A 13,354-nucleotide genomic window follows, 5' to 3' on the forward strand; every position below is an offset into this window, starting at 1 on the left:
AGAGCCACCAAAGAAGCTAAATAGTAGAGCGACAACCAGCAGCCGGTGTCATCACGCGACCCGCTAGGCTACTGCCTGTCAAATCTCCATTTCAGGTCCTTCGTTGACCCAAGTTAATTGGCTACTGAACTGTCTGACTTTTAGCATCAGTTAGCCCCAAAATTCTCATAAACGGCACAGCCCGTATGAATATAGCTCGTTAAACGTAGAACAGACTTGCATTGGTCTTTTTGTGTGTGTGCTGTGTTTCTCTCACCTACAGTGAGCCAGGATGTTCCAGTCATCCAGTCCAGCAGTCCACGGGGGCCACCCCTCGACATGGTTGAAAGCAGTGACGACCCCTTTCCTGCCCAAAGATGCCAGTAACCTGCAGCACCAAGAGCAACTGGACACCGAGCTAGATGAACTGAGGGCACACTATCCAACCCAAAGAGACTACTACAAAGAACTCGCCAGGATCCTCGGAAGCCTAGTTCACATTCTCGTCGCCCAGGCACGGCTCAGCGAACGAAGCAACGTCGACCTTGCAAGCAGCAATGCTTAAGCTTCAATCGGAGGAGGCCTGGAAGGTCCAGGCCCGAACCCCAGAGTCGCCTTTATCAGCTCCTCCTCGAGACCCAGAACCAGCGTGAGAAAGAGGACGACACAGATCCAGAGCTACAGAAAGAAGTAGAAAGACTTCACAATGCCCTGCAAGATCTTCGCCTCGACACAGATCAAAGAGAACAGCTGGAGAGACAAGCCCTAAAAGAACTCAAAAAAACTCCAGCAAGGTGATGGTCTCCTAAAAAGAGCAGAGACTGAACTGAAAGAAAGAGACTCTAAAACCTGGGCATGCGAAAAACACTTGCAAGCGGCCCGAGCTAAAATCAACAAGCTTACTCTGCAGAGAGATGAGCTCCAAGATGAACTTGACACTGTTCACGCAGCACTGAAACATTCTCACAGATTACAGAGGGGCTGGATCGGAGAAACACACACCACAGAGTTTCTCCCGGCCCACAACTCCAACCCTTTCAGCCAAGAACCCAGAGCTGAAAAAGGGGGTGTAAGCCCTCGGCTCAAGAAGTCACCAGCCAGCTTACAAGAACACCTGTCAACGACGAAGGGGGAGGGGGCCCTTCCAGAGAACGCATGCCACTAAACCCTGCAAGGCTCACCAAGAACTTGACAAGCTAGCCAGAAGCATCCCTACATTCAATCCAGATCCTGTAGGAGGACATGACGTTCACGCTTATTTACAAGACACTGACTTTCACTTGCAAACTGTCACCAACGTGACAGCTTTGGACACATTGTACCTGTTAAAAATCATGTCCAGCTGTGATGTGCAGTTTTCTGGATCGTCAACCAGAGACTGTCAAAGCGGACTACCAGCAACTGCTAAAAACTTTGATTCTTGAATTCTCTGATCCAGACTCAGACCATGGGCTCCTTATTGCTATGACCCTCAAACAGGGCCGACTTGAAAACCCACAGACTTTCTATAGTCAGCTACGAAAAGCCTACTTCGGAGCATGCAACGAACCAGGTATGGAACAGGATGTCGACTTAAAAACTCTGTTCCTCCGAAACCTACATGCCAGTTGGAGTTTTCATCTCAGAGTCCCAGCGTGTCCGTGTAACATGACTACACGAGAGTTACTGAACTTAGCCCACAAAGATTACACCAAGAAAAAGACTATTTCTGAAAAGACTGTGAAAAACCCCACAATCTCTGTCTCTGAGCACTGCTCGGAGTTAACCCTAGAGGGTGCCCCACAACACCACAGTCACAGACCTTTACACAGATAGTCAAGACCATTTCCAAGCCAGCAGAGGGCAACACAATCATGGTGGTGCTCGTCCAAAGCACCAGAGCGAGCGCTCTGAAAGATTCTGGGACCGGTGACCCAAAAAGAGCCAATCCCCACCGTCCAGGACACAAAGCCCTGATAGCCGGCAGTGGAACCACTCTCATGACATGACACTGGTAAGCTCAATCTTGAGCCAACATCAGAAAAACACAGGGCAGCCACATCTGAGACAGCAGAGATCCTGAGTGTGCTGAAAGAGCTTCTTTACATGAAAACACGCAAGGAAGACAAGAAAGATAAACCAAACATCTTATGTTTAAGCATAGAAACTAGGGCTGCACAATTAATCGAATTTCTAATCGCGATCACGATTACAGATGCCACGATTACGTAATCGTCCAAAGCCGCGATTACACACAAAAAAAAAAAAAAAAAAAAAAAAAAAATCTGCGCGTTTAAGAGGCGTGTTTAGATAATGTCAGGTTGTGAGTGGCGAATCACCACTTTTAATAATAGTCTGTAGGCGTGTCATTATCAACGACATTATCCACTGATACGTCTCATGTCATGTTAATTTCATCATGTCTGCTGATGGAGCAACATCCGATTCCGACAACGTGCAAAGTGCTCATCCACAATTAGAACCGAAAAGAAAAGCAACATCAGTGGTGTGGAATTATTTCGGATTCACCAGGGATGATGTCGATCAGCGTGTTATACTGTGTAAATTGTGTCGATCAACTGTTTCTGCACCATCAAGCAACACCACAAATTTATACAACCATTTAAAATTCAACCACAGAGTGCAATACGAGGAGTGTCTCAGCGTAAAAAAAAAAGCGCCAAGTGATTCGAGAACTGCAACACAGACACCCATCACGAAATCTTTCTTTAATGCTACTCCGTACCCGGCAGGTTCCCAAAAGCAGATCGAGATAACTGAAGCGATCGCGCATTTCATTGCAAAAGACATGGTGCCGATTAATACAGTTTGCAGCGCGGGGTTTAAAAAACTCATAAACACACTGGACAAGAGATACGTCATCCCCTCCCGCAATTATTTTTCTCAAGTTGCGCTGCCTTCGCTTTATTCAAAATGCCGGGAAAGCATTGAATCAGATCTTCAGAAAATTGAGTTCTATTCCACCACGACTGATTTATGGTCGAGTAGAACTATGGAACCATATATGAGCCTTACGGTTCATTACATTGATGACGAGTTTCAACTCAAAACCAGATGCTTGCAAACGTCCTATTTTCCGCATGATCACACCGGGGATGCAATTGCTCAAGGATTGAAAGAGATGCTGGGTGCCTGGGATTTAAAGGAGGAGCAACAAGTCTGTGTCACAACAGACAACGCAGCAAATATAGTGAACGCTATTGCCATCAATAAGTGGAGCAGACTTCAGTGTTTTGGACACAGGCTGCACCTAGCAATTGGTGAGTAGTAGCCTGCTATTAATATTCATTTAGCTAAAAATGTACACATAATTCTATATTTATTTCATTGCAATATCATATGTACTTGGCTAATAATATGTAGACCAGGTTTTTTTTTTTATTCATTCCTGGATTATAATGCATTCAGTGATTGAACAGTTTAGCATGTAACAACTTCAGTGTTATATATATATATATATATATATATATATATATATATATATACTCTATTGTTATAGTTCACTTATCTATATTTATAACATTATATTAATACAGTGTATATATATATATATATATATATATATATATATATATATATATATATATATATATATATATATATATACACTGTATTAATATAATGTTATAAATATTATATAAGTGAACTATATAAACTGTAACTATAATGTGTTTACAACTATACTAATATAAATTGTACTGTTACTGTAATTTTGAAATTGTGTCTGTTTAATTGTAATTAAAATGTATAGCATTAGTAAACTGTTTGTGTGTGTGTGTGTGTGTGTGTGTGTTTAGAACATTCTTTGAAAGATGGACGGATTGACCGTGCACTAAATGTCTGCAAAAAGGTGGTAGGGTGCTTCTCCTATAGCTGGAGACGAAGGAGGGAGTTGTCCGAGGCCCAGAAAGAGCTCAAGTTACCTCAGCACAAGCTCAAGACTGAGTGTCCGACAAGATGGGGCTCAAAACAAGCAATGATCGCCAGGGTATTGGAACAACAGAGTGCCATTTCTTTTGTTCTCTCCGCGGACAGAAAAGCCAGACACCTTGTCCCCACATGGCAGGATGTAGAGGTCCTTGAAGCGGTCAACAACTCCCTTTCTCCACTTGCTGAATTCACGGATGCTCTTTCAGGAGAGCAATATGTAAGTGTGTCATATGTGAAGCCTGTTCTTCATTTGTTCAACAATAAAATCTTGGCAGAGAAAGAGGGAGAAACAGAACTGTCAAAATGCATCAAGAAAAAGATCCTGGACTACCTGAATAATAAGTATGATGATCCACTGACTCAAGAATTGCTTGACATGGCTTCTGCAATTGATCCCAGATTCAAGCTCAAGTACGTCAATGAGAACAGAGTTGAAGCTGTCAAGACTCGTTTGAGAGCTGAAATGGCATCAATATCTACTACAGTCAAGGTAATTATCATAGGTTGTGTGTGCCATGTATATTTTGTTTGGGCCATTCTCAGTATTAATTTAAAATTACTAAATAGTCCTTACTATACTAGTACATGACATTATATTTTATGAGTTAAACAAAATTTTTGCCTTTGTTTAATTAAAAGCCTCAACCATCGGTGACTGTTAGAGAGGATGCAGATGACCAAAATGCTCCAGCACTAAAGAAGACCAAAAAAACACTGGGCAGCTTCTTTAAAGTAGATGAGGACCAGAGGCCAGCATCGCCATCTCTCAATCTCCAAGACATGGCCATTACTGCAGAGCTACAGTCTTATTTTCTATCTGCTGCTGTTGATAGTGAGGAGGATCCTTTGGTCTGGTGGAAGGAACATGCAAAACAATTCCCAGCACTATCCAAGTTGGCACAAAAGTATTTGTGCATTCCTGCCACAAGCTCTCCCTCGGAAAGAGTATTCAGCACTGGAGGAAACATTGTGAAAGTGTGGACAGGCTTGTGTTCCTAGCCAAAAATCTTTAAAAGTCTAACTTGATGTTGTTCATTCCTGAAACCTTGAAGTGTTTTTATGTCTTGTGTTCTAGGCCAAAATACTTCATATGGCAAACTAAGTTTTTTTCTTTCTACAGGTTATCTTGAGTTTTTCTATTGTTTTAATTTTAGTTTTAGTATAATACCATGCATACTATTGCATATTTGCACTTTTTTATTTAAAGAAACCAAACCAATGTAGAAAAGCAATAAAAGTTTTTCAGGAAGAGTGTTTTCAGCTTGGTTTTTTTTATTTTTATATACAAATATGGCATGAAGTTGCTTTAAACATGGTATAAAGCTACTTAAAACATCAATCAATGTAAATTGTAATAATCGTAATTAATAATCGCAATTACAATTTCAAAGGAATAATCGACAATTATGATTTTTGTCATAATCGTGCAGCCCTAATAGAAACTGAAACCAACACCCTGTCTAACTCATCTGTATGAGCCAAGCATCCCGAACACTGCTCGTCATCCACAGACCACAGAGCTAACTGTCACATCACAAGATGAGCTACACAGCGAGCTACATGAGACCGGTCCTAACCACCCATCGATCGTCACACCTGCCCTGATGCCAACATTCCTGGTCAATCTTGTCAAAAATTGTTTGCCATTAAGATTGTTGGCCATTAAATCGATTCGAATTAGCGTCTATCACCCACAAACCGACGGCCTGGGCGAACGATTTAATCGCACACTTAAATCCATGATCCGTAAGTTCGTTCACGAAGACGCCAAAAATTGGGATAGGTGGCTAGAGCCCTTGTTATTCGCTGTGCGCGAGGTCCCGCAAGCCTCTACGGGGTTTTCCCCCTTCAAGCTTCTCTATGGACGCCTGCCCCGGGGGGTGCTCCACATACTGAGAGAAACTTGGGAGGGGGCCATCATAGGGCAAAAACAAAATTCAGTATGTGCTGGACTTGAGAACAAAACTCCACACATTGGGGCGGCTATCAATGGAGAATTTGTTACAAGCCCAGGACCGCCAGAGCCAGCTGTATAACAGGGGAACTAGGTTACGCAAATTTGCACTGGGAGAGAAAGTACTTGTATTACTCCCAACAACAAACTCTAAATTAATGGCTAAGTGGCAGGGACCATTTGAGGTCGCACAACAGGTTGGACATCTCGATTATGAGGTAATACGGTCCGATAGGAAGGGGTCGCGTCAGATCTACCACCTCAACCTCCTTAAAAAATGGAATGAGGCGGAATCAGTGATGTTGGCAACGTTGATTGGGGGGGAGGATGATCTCGGGCCAGAGGCGAATATCAAACCACAATCCCTCGTCCTGGCTCCAGGTGGAGATCACCTCTCGCCGTCCCAACTCTCTGATTTAACGAAATTGCAGGCAGAGTTTGCCGACGTCTTCTCGCCCCTACCGGGCCGTACTAACCTCATTCAGCACCAAATCGAGACCGAGCCGGGCGTGGTAGTTCGCAGCCGGCCGTATTGTTTACCTGAGCACAAGAAAAAAGTAGTTCAGGCTGAATTAGGCGCTATGCTGGACATGGGGGTAATAGAAGAATCTAATAGTAACTGGGTGAGCCCGATAGTTTTAGTTCCGAAAACAGACGGCTCAGTCCGGTTCTGTGTAGATTACCGCAAGGTGAATGCTGTGTCGAAATTCGACGCGTATCCAATGCCGCGGGTTGACGAATTGCTTGATCGGCTAGGCACGGCTCATTTTTATTCGACATTGGACTTAACAAAGGATTATTGGCAGATCCCCTTGTCTCCATTGTCCAGAGAAAAGACAGCTTTCACAACGCTGTTTGGTAGGCAGCTGCCTACCTGGATGATATCATTATATTTAGTAATGATTGGCAGTGGCATATGCAGCATCTGAGGGCTGTCCCGAGGTCGCTGAGGGGAGCGGGTCTCACGGCCAACCCAAAGAAGTGTGCGATTGGGCGTGTGGAAGTAAGGTATCTGGTGTGATTTAACGAAGTCTGCAGCGGGAGAGAGAATCAGGAGACGAGCGGTAAGTGAGTGGTTTGGGCAAAAATTATCATCACCTGTGTCTTGTTCCAGTAATTGGCGTGGAGAGAGTATAAAAAGCCAGGAGATAGGGAGATGAAAGAGAGAGACAGACTGCTGACCCGAACCGGAGACGGAAACCGGAAGGAGTAAACCGAAAGCGCTCTGCCAACGTGTCAGAATAAAAGTCACCATTTGGTGTTTGCAAAGTTTTAGTTATTTTCTGTTAAATAAATACGTCAGCAGTCCAGCCGACCCCTTTGTCCTCTTCCTTGCCGCACATGAACTTACTACAATTTCCATGACGCATCATGTGATGCACAACGCAGCACCAGAGCCACTGACAAGACACTGATGCCAGCAGCAAGATGTGGCAAAACATGGGCCAGGGCGAGCTAAACCCAGTCGCTGCCCACAAAGCAAAGAGACTGCCCTGTCCAACCAAAGACAAGCCTCGCTTGTTTCTTCCTCCCCTTTCTCTCTCTCTCTCCCTGTTATCTGTACCAGGATGCTGCTGTGGTTCGCCATGCTGTGCTGTCAGCCAACCAGAGGACAGCTGCCACCGAGAGAACCATTGAGACTCCTGATCACCGACGACAGGGTACACTACCCCAGCACCGTAACCCAATACAGCTGGACAGGTGTCCGATGGAGAGAGGACTCCGTCACTCACACTGAGGCTGATGTCAAACACATGTTCAGCCAACATGAGAAAGTGACTGTTACACAAATGGAGTAAGGTGGATACTACCACCACTCCAAACAGTTCCCGGGAGCTTTGCTCAGAGCCGCTGCTGCCGCCGGAACTCTGTTTAACATTGGTATGTCCAGTGTCGATGCAGCGAACCAGATCGTGAACTCCATGAAACCGCTGTTTACTGTCTTCCAGAATGACTTTGCCCAGACTCAGGTGGTTACAGTGTTAACGACAGACAAGCTGTGGGAGGTTAGCTTCTCCAATGACAGCCTAAGCATGGGTAGAACCCCATCGTACATGATTCCCTTAAGCCTTGTGCTAACTGTGCTGGCTTACGCCATCACCACACCAGCTGACCTGCTACAAATACACCTGGCAAACTCTCTGGATAGCGCGATCCTACTGCACGTCAGTCCCAAACAGAGGGAAGTGGTTGTGCTCCTGATCAGCGAGTCAAGCCAAGTCTACAGACTTAAAGACATTGTCAATGTCAGGTTGTGGAAAAGCAACACCCACACCAAGACACACATTCCAGATGTGGTGGCCTACCACGACAGCGGCACACAGCTGTACCTGGCCCAAAACCTGCTCATGTGTACTTTGACTAAAGACATTCATTATCTCTGCCTTAGCAAATCCTTCCTCAGAGACAACGCTGAAGGAATCTGTGGATTGCAACGCCTGGTTAGCGACACACGCTGCCTGCCGAAGCCAAGCCTCATACAAAGTCACAGAATGCAAGCAGAGATTGTAGGTGACAGATGGCTCGTCAACACAGCTACACTGACCTACAACCAGCATGACACCGCCACCTGTGTCAACCTGCTTGACCAGAGCATGTGGATTCAAGTACCGATAGGTGCCACGCGACACATTGACATTACTCCCGTCGACACAGCCCTCCAAGCACTGTCTCGACAGCCCGTTCTGAACCCATCAACTGCTGTCCGAGCCTGGACTCCTGCAGACACTGCACGGTGCATCTCCACTGTCATTGGTCACACCCTGACCCTTGGCGTGACCTTCATCCTATACAGGAGACTCAACGAGATGCGAACCTCTACAGCCAAACTCACGACAGCCGTGGCTTGAGGTCTCAGATGGAATCCCCGGAAAGGGGGTGCCAAGTCAAAGACAACACCGAACCTCATCAAGCTGAATCCTCAGCTCCAGAAACCACCTGCCATCATGATCCACCTGCTACACGACCATCATGATTCACCTGTCATCTGCCCATAGTGATGACTGCCGTCCAATGATGTCCACACAGGGACTTCATCCGACGGAAAGGGGAAATGTAACACTAATGAGTGGATGGTATTTCAGCCATCTGTTCCATATTAATGAATCCTGACTCTCTAACACATTCTGCACTCAAAGACCAGAACGTGAGTAAACAAGGAACTTCGTTCTACAACATCTTCCAACATAATTCACCATTTGGGCGCCACGATGTCGGAAACCTCCTATGGGGGGTGACATTTATTACGCCTTCGAGAGAATCCAGAGATACCCACGTGAGCAGCCTCAAAGGAGAAACAAAACACATTCCACAACACACAATCCTGTTATGGTTAATCCAGTTATGTGAGGATTATAAATTGCTGACTTGTAAATTGGAAATGTTTTTGGAATGAATGTTCTCATATAGAATCATGAGTTGTAATCCTAACCCTGACAGGTCATAAAACTTTATGACCAACTCACAGAACAGCAAAGCCAGCTCACTGACCCTTTTGTCAATGTATTCTAAATGTATTGAGTACAATTTTAACATAATTAGATGTTTTCTATGATCAAATTGGAGTACAATGTTTATCGTGTGTTAATCAAACTTTAAATGTGTGTAATTCTGCATATGAACATAACTTCGTGTTTCTATCAGTTATATATGTAATTTTTTTTGTATCTGTGTAATCGTCATGTTTTGACAGAACTATCCACCTATAGGAAAGCTTTGTAAAATGTATTAATCTGGAATTACGAACTTGCTAGAATATAACTGCTGAATTCTGATAAGCCATAACTCATGCAAGTGGGTGTTGTTCATTGGTTGTCTGCGCAAACAGAGGCGTAAACCAGTCAAGCCATAAGAACTGAAACTACGAAGCTCCACTCTCTTGCTCGTCTACTCTCCGCTCTCTTTCTCTGCACTTCCGTCGGGTAGTTGATCTCAGCACTGCGGCTGAGAGAACAGCCTCTTCTCATGGCTCCTAAAGGGAGCTTTCATCTCCATTTTCTTTTGTTTTCTGTACTAAGTTCCTCTCTACATGAGGAAGACGAACTCTTAATCATTACGTTCGTTGGACCTTTCAAATATCGCGCGAGTCCGCAGCAGCCCCGGAAGACACGAAAGAACACGCCTAGCTACAAAGAACCATGCACACACGCACGCTGGTCTGGCGAGTCACAAAGAGACCCCATGCAAGTATTTATTTTCTATGGAGATTTAAATGCTGCTTAAAAGTTGTCGATCTGATTCCTTGTTGTCTTTAAAAAGGTTACTGTCTGTGAGTTTACCACACTGTGAGATCATTCTGTGATTGCGACTGTGTCTCTCTCATTCTCTCTCGCTCACACTCTCTTTCTCTCTCTCTCTCTCTCTCTCTCTCATTTGGATTCCGTTATGCTTTGTATTTGTATACTGTCTGTATTGTCGTACGCATATTTACTCTGTGTGAATCGTAGTTTGATGTATTATTAGTTCAATTATTAAAAACCAATATATATTCATGATTGCTTCTGTCTAAAATGCTCACATCACGAGTCAATGAAATGTTTGATCTTCGAGCTACAAGCTCGTTACATTTCAGTAACCGAAATTTCATAAGGATAGGAGACTGTTTTCATAGCCAGAAACTATTTTTCCTTGAAGTATAAGAAGTGATAACTTTATTGAAAGTTGATAAGTTAATCTTACAGCCGTTTGCTGGACAAACCACTGTTTGATTTGTGGTAATTCACAGTAAGAGATATCGCTACAATTGATATAAAGAATGGAATATTGACATATTAATAAGTAAATTACAGTGCCTTGTAATGAGTTAGATATATACAATTGACCTATTTTTCATCTTCAATAATTTTAATGTAACTGTCATATGAGATATATATATATTAATCATATTCCAGATTAATTATTAAAATTCCCTATATATCATTTGAGTTAATTATAATGTACAACCCAGTGCGGCTACAATGCAATTCTTCTAATTATGTAGCAAGTACATCGGGTGTTATGGGAAGTGTTCCTGGTACCAGTTTACCTAATTAATGCAGCCTAAAAATCTATTAATGGATTTTGATATTAGAAGCATATCAGTGTGTTATGCGTAAGCCTGTCACACACCTGGACTCATTTAGCTTGTTTTTGCCCGTGACCCAGTTTCTGTCTTCCGTGTTTAGTTTGATTAGTTCCCAGGTGTCTATTATCTTCCTCATGTGTTCCATGTCCCTGTTAATTTAATGATTCCATCCACCTGTGTTTCCCCAATTATCTGTTGTTCATAAGCCGTGTCCCTGCAGTTCTGTTTTGTCGGGTCTTCTCACTTGTGCTCACTTGTGCTCACTTGTGCTCACTTGTGCTCACTTGTGCTCACTTGTGCTCACTTGTGCTCACTTGTGCTCACTTGTGACCATTTGCTACTTACGTGTGTCTACCTCTGTGCTCCATGTTGGATATCCCCTGTGTTGGATATATTAAAAACCTTATTCCGTTTATCCTCGACTCCGTATTCCTTCAGGCAGCGTAAAACCGTGACAGAAGACCCGACCTCAAAAGAGAAAATAGAAAACTGCGTGTTCTTCCCTCCGTTTTGCTTTTGTTTTTTCACAGTCTTTTCTTTTCTTAGTGTCTATGGATCCCCTCTATCGTCCCGAATTCCTCATCCTCCTGCTGAAGCAGGAAGGACGTTCTCTCGAGGACCATACCAGACAGTTTTTCCTATTAGCTAATGCCACCAGCTACCCGGACGGCGCGCTCTGCACCTTCTACAACACCAGCCTGAACTCCAAATGCAGAGCGTTGTCGTCCGAAGATGGTCCTCGAGAGGATTTCGCCGCATTCGTGGAGTGGACTCTGGCGAGAAATGGCTCATCTCTCACCATCTGCCCCATAGAGGACCTCGCCAGCCCCACTCCCGACCCAGAGACCAGCCAGCCACCATCACGCCGCACGGAGCCAGAGCCCGCCGCAGAGCCCGAGCCATCCACTGACAGGGAGCCGGAACTCGAGAGCGCGACTGACCAGGTGTGTGAGCCGGCAACACCGTGCATCGTGGGAGTCCTCGTGGAGATCGAGGGCGTGGAGGAAAGCCCTGCCCACACTCCTGCGACTGAGGGTGAGCTGTATACAGTCTCTGAAGGTCATATGGAGCAAGCTCTGGATCTGATGGACTGGTCTATGGAGGTAATCCCTAATTTTCCTGTTTCCCCGCTGGTTCCGTCCAGCCCTGATTCCCCTGTATACCCTCTCAGTCTCCCACTCCTACCTCCTCCAGTCATTTCCTCTGCTCCATTTCTGCTGGTTCCGCCCAGCCCTGAGTTTTCTGTTTCTCCGCTGGTTCCGCCCAGCCCTGAGTTTTCTGTTTCTCCGCTGGTTACGCCCAGCCCTGAGTTTTCTGTTTCTCCGCTGGTTACACCCAGCCCTGAATTTCCTGTTTCTCCGCTGGTTACGCCCAGCCTTGAATCTTCTGTGTCTCCGCTGGTTCCGCCCAGCTCTGAATCTTCTGTGTCTCCGCTGGTTCCGCCCAGCTCTGAATCTTCTGTGTCTCCGCTGGTTCCGCCCAGCTCTGAATCTTCTGTGTCTCCGCTGGTTCCGCCCAGCTCTGAATCTTCTGTGTCTCCGCTGGTTCCGCCCAGCTCTGAATCTTCTGTGTCTCCGCTGGTTCCGCCCAGCCCTGAATCTTCTGTGTCTCCTGTATTCCCTCCCAGCCTCCCTCTCCCGCCTCCTCCCAAACCTGCTGGTCCCTCTACTCCTCTTTCGCTGGTTCCGTCCAGTCCTGATCCTCCTGTCCTTCCTCCCATCCTTCTCCTCTCTCCTCCTCCTAGACCAACCAGTTCCTCGTCATCCCTGCTGGTGCCAGTCAGTCCCGCAGCTCACCCTCAGTCCGCGCCATCGGGGCGCGGTGGTTCGCCGCTGGACTGCCAGTCTCCAGCTCCGCCTTGGCGTGTTAAGGCCCTGTCTCCGCCTCCAGCCTCCGAGCCCTGGACTCCTCCTCGGTCCTTCGACCCAGCGGCTCCGCCTTGGCTCTTAGCTCCCTCGTCTCCACTGTGGCCTGTCATCCCACCTGCTCCACCGGGCTCCCTCGTCCCTCCGGCTCCACCTTGGTCAGTCGTCGACCATCCGCCGCCTCGGGACTCCACTCCTCTGGTTCCACCTCGTCACTCCATCCCTCCGGCTCTGTCAGGCTCCTCCTTCCCTCCGGTTCCACCTCCATCCTCGGTCGCTCCGGCTCCACAGCGGTCTGCCAGGACCCTGCCTCCGCCTTGGTCGCCTGAGCCTTCTGCTCCACCTAGGCCCTCCGGAACCTCGACGTCCCCCTGGCTCTGCGGCTGTGCTGCTCCATCTTGGGCTCCTCACCCATCGGTGCAGTCTCCGCCTGTCGGCCCCCTGGTGTCGTCGACCCTTCCTTCACCATGGCTCCTCCCGCCGTCGACTCCACCTTGGATCTCCGTCCTGGCTGGTCTCTGGTGGACCATCTGGCTCCTCCTGCTCCTGTCTCCTCCCTGGCTC

At 46.2% G+C, this 13,354-nt stretch overlaps 1 protein-coding gene across 2 annotated transcripts; it reads left to right on the top strand.

The window, feature by feature from the left end:
- The first annotated feature begins 1,105 nt into the window (after window positions 1-1,105).
- On the top strand, window positions 1,106-6,787 carry LOC127983652 (E3 SUMO-protein ligase ZBED1-like). Of its 2 annotated transcripts, XM_052585862.1 has the most exons (3): window positions 1,106-3,239; window positions 3,777-4,399; window positions 4,549-6,787. In XM_052585862.1, the coding sequence occupies exons 1-3, from the start codon at window positions 2,378-2,380 to the stop codon at window positions 4,906-4,908; spliced, it is 1,845 nt and encodes a 614-aa protein (XP_052441822.1). In that variant the 5' UTR covers window positions 1,106-2,377; the 3' UTR covers window positions 4,909-6,787. The 2 variants fall into 2 exon arrangements, with proteins under 2 accessions (XP_052441822.1, XP_052441823.1); XM_052585863.1 differs by lacking the exon at window positions 1,106-3,239 and having other exon boundaries at window positions 3,748-4,399.
- Window positions 6,788-13,354: the final 6,567 nt, after the last annotated feature.

This window comes from Carassius gibelio, chromosome B20 (assembly GCF_023724105.1).
Source record: "Carassius gibelio isolate Cgi1373 ecotype wild population from Czech Republic chromosome B20, carGib1.2-hapl.c, whole genome shotgun sequence".
Classification (NCBI taxonomy): domain Eukaryota; kingdom Metazoa; phylum Chordata; class Actinopteri; order Cypriniformes; family Cyprinidae; genus Carassius; species Carassius gibelio.

Bases quoted from the DNA above. Each gene is read 5' to 3' on its own strand.
- LOC127983652 (XM_052585862.1), top strand. From the start codon at position 2,378: ATGTCTGCTGATGGAGCAACATCCGATTCCGACAACGTGCAAAGTGCT. The intron at 3,240-3,776 runs GTGAGTAGTAGC...GTGTGTGTTTAG, and splicing joins CAGGCTGCACCTAGCAATTG to AACATTCTTTGAAAGATGGA. The intron at 4,400-4,548 runs GTAATTATCATA...TTTAATTAAAAG, and splicing joins CAATATCTACTACAGTCAAG to CCTCAACCATCGGTGACTGT.